Raw genomic sequence first — 1,532 nt, forward strand, 5'->3', positions numbered from 1 at the left:
AACCATATGTATAATATTATTATTATTAATATTATCATTATTTTTTTTCGCCTTTAATTAACGTCATTACCATGAATTATTTGATTTATTTATGTGGGATTCATAATAATAAACTAAGGGGGTGAAGAAAACATAAAATTTTAATAGTTGATTATTATGAATATGATTAATTAATTATAATCTTGATTACTAAGTTTAATGATTGTTTGATTGTAGTTAAAATGGGAGATTTGATGAAAAGACAATTCAATGTGCTAGAATTGTCTGGGCACAATTTTCTGGAATGGACTGTTGATGCACAGATGAACTTAAAGGCCCAAGGACTGGATCATACCATAAAAGATATAATGGTTCCATGCACCACAGAAATCAAAACTGCCACCAAGCAGGAAAAGGCCAAAGCCACAGTCCTCATAAGGCATCATTTACATGATAGCCTGAAAACTGAATATCTGATGGTGGAGAATCCCAAAGAGTTGTGGGATAGTCTTAAAGAAAGATATGGACACCATAAAAGGGTGCTCCTGCCAAAGGCTCAATTTGACTGGACTAATCTGAGGTTCCAGGATTTTAAATGTGTTAGTGAATATAATTCCACGTTATTCAAAATTGTATCATTGCTGAGATACTGTGATCAAGCGGTCACAGAAGATCAAATGATAGAGAAAACCCTATCCACCTTTCATGCGAATAATATTCTATTGCAACAGCAATACCGAGAGAGGGGCTTTAAGAGATATTCTGAGCTGATTTCTCTAGTGTTGGTTGCTGAACAGAATAATGATCTTCTGTTAAAGAACCATAATCTTAGACCAACTGGGTCTATGGAATTCAATGAAGCGAATGCCGTTGAAGCTCAAACCCACCTGAGGCAAATGTTGCCCATAGAGGTGGACGTGGAAGATTTAACCACCGCGGTAGAGGACGCGGAAACCACCGTGGCCGTGGTCGTGGCAGGGGTTATCTGGGCCCTAGAAATAATAATCACAAAGGGCATCAACAAGGAAATCAAAAGCACACCCCCTCAAAAGAGAAAGACACATGTTTTAGATGTGGCATGACTGGCCATTGGGGGAAAACATGCCGTACTGCAAAATATTTGGTAGATCTGTACCAAGCCTCCATAAAAGGCAAAGGAAAAGTTGTTGAGGCAAATTACGTAGATGAGGAAAATCCCTCAGGGCCAAGCTTTGATGTATCTGATTTCTTCAATGATAACCCTGACAGTGGCAATGATCTGATATTTGGGGATAATAGTAACATATAAATACCCCATCTAAACTATGTCATGTATCGTTTTTATATATTTTCTTATGTATTTTTCGATTACCTTGTTATGAATTTCTAATTTTCATGAATAAAGTATGTTATTATAATCGTTTCTCTAAACTAATTGCATATTTATTTATGAAGATATGAATCTACCTGAAGTTGATTCCACGTACCAATGTCTTCTGGACAGTGCAGCAACACATACTATCTTAAAGGATAGGAAGTATTTTTCAAAACTAACAATGTACCAAGCAAATGTC

General features: G+C 36.2%; 1 protein-coding gene across 1 annotated transcript; it reads left to right on the forward strand.

Moving 5' to 3' along the window:
- Positions 1-221: 221 nt before the first annotated feature.
- LOC110799485 (uncharacterized) lies at positions 222-1,061 on the forward strand. Its single transcript, XM_022004752.2, has one exon. The coding sequence runs from the start codon at positions 222-224 to the stop codon at positions 1,059-1,061; it is 840 nt and encodes a 279-aa protein (XP_021860444.2).
- The last annotated feature ends 471 nt before the right edge of the window (positions 1,062-1,532 follow it).

Source organism: Spinacia oleracea, chromosome 2, assembly GCF_020520425.1.
Source record: "Spinacia oleracea cultivar Varoflay chromosome 2, BTI_SOV_V1, whole genome shotgun sequence".
Lineage (NCBI taxonomy): Eukaryota > Viridiplantae > Streptophyta > Magnoliopsida > Caryophyllales > Amaranthaceae > Spinacia > Spinacia oleracea.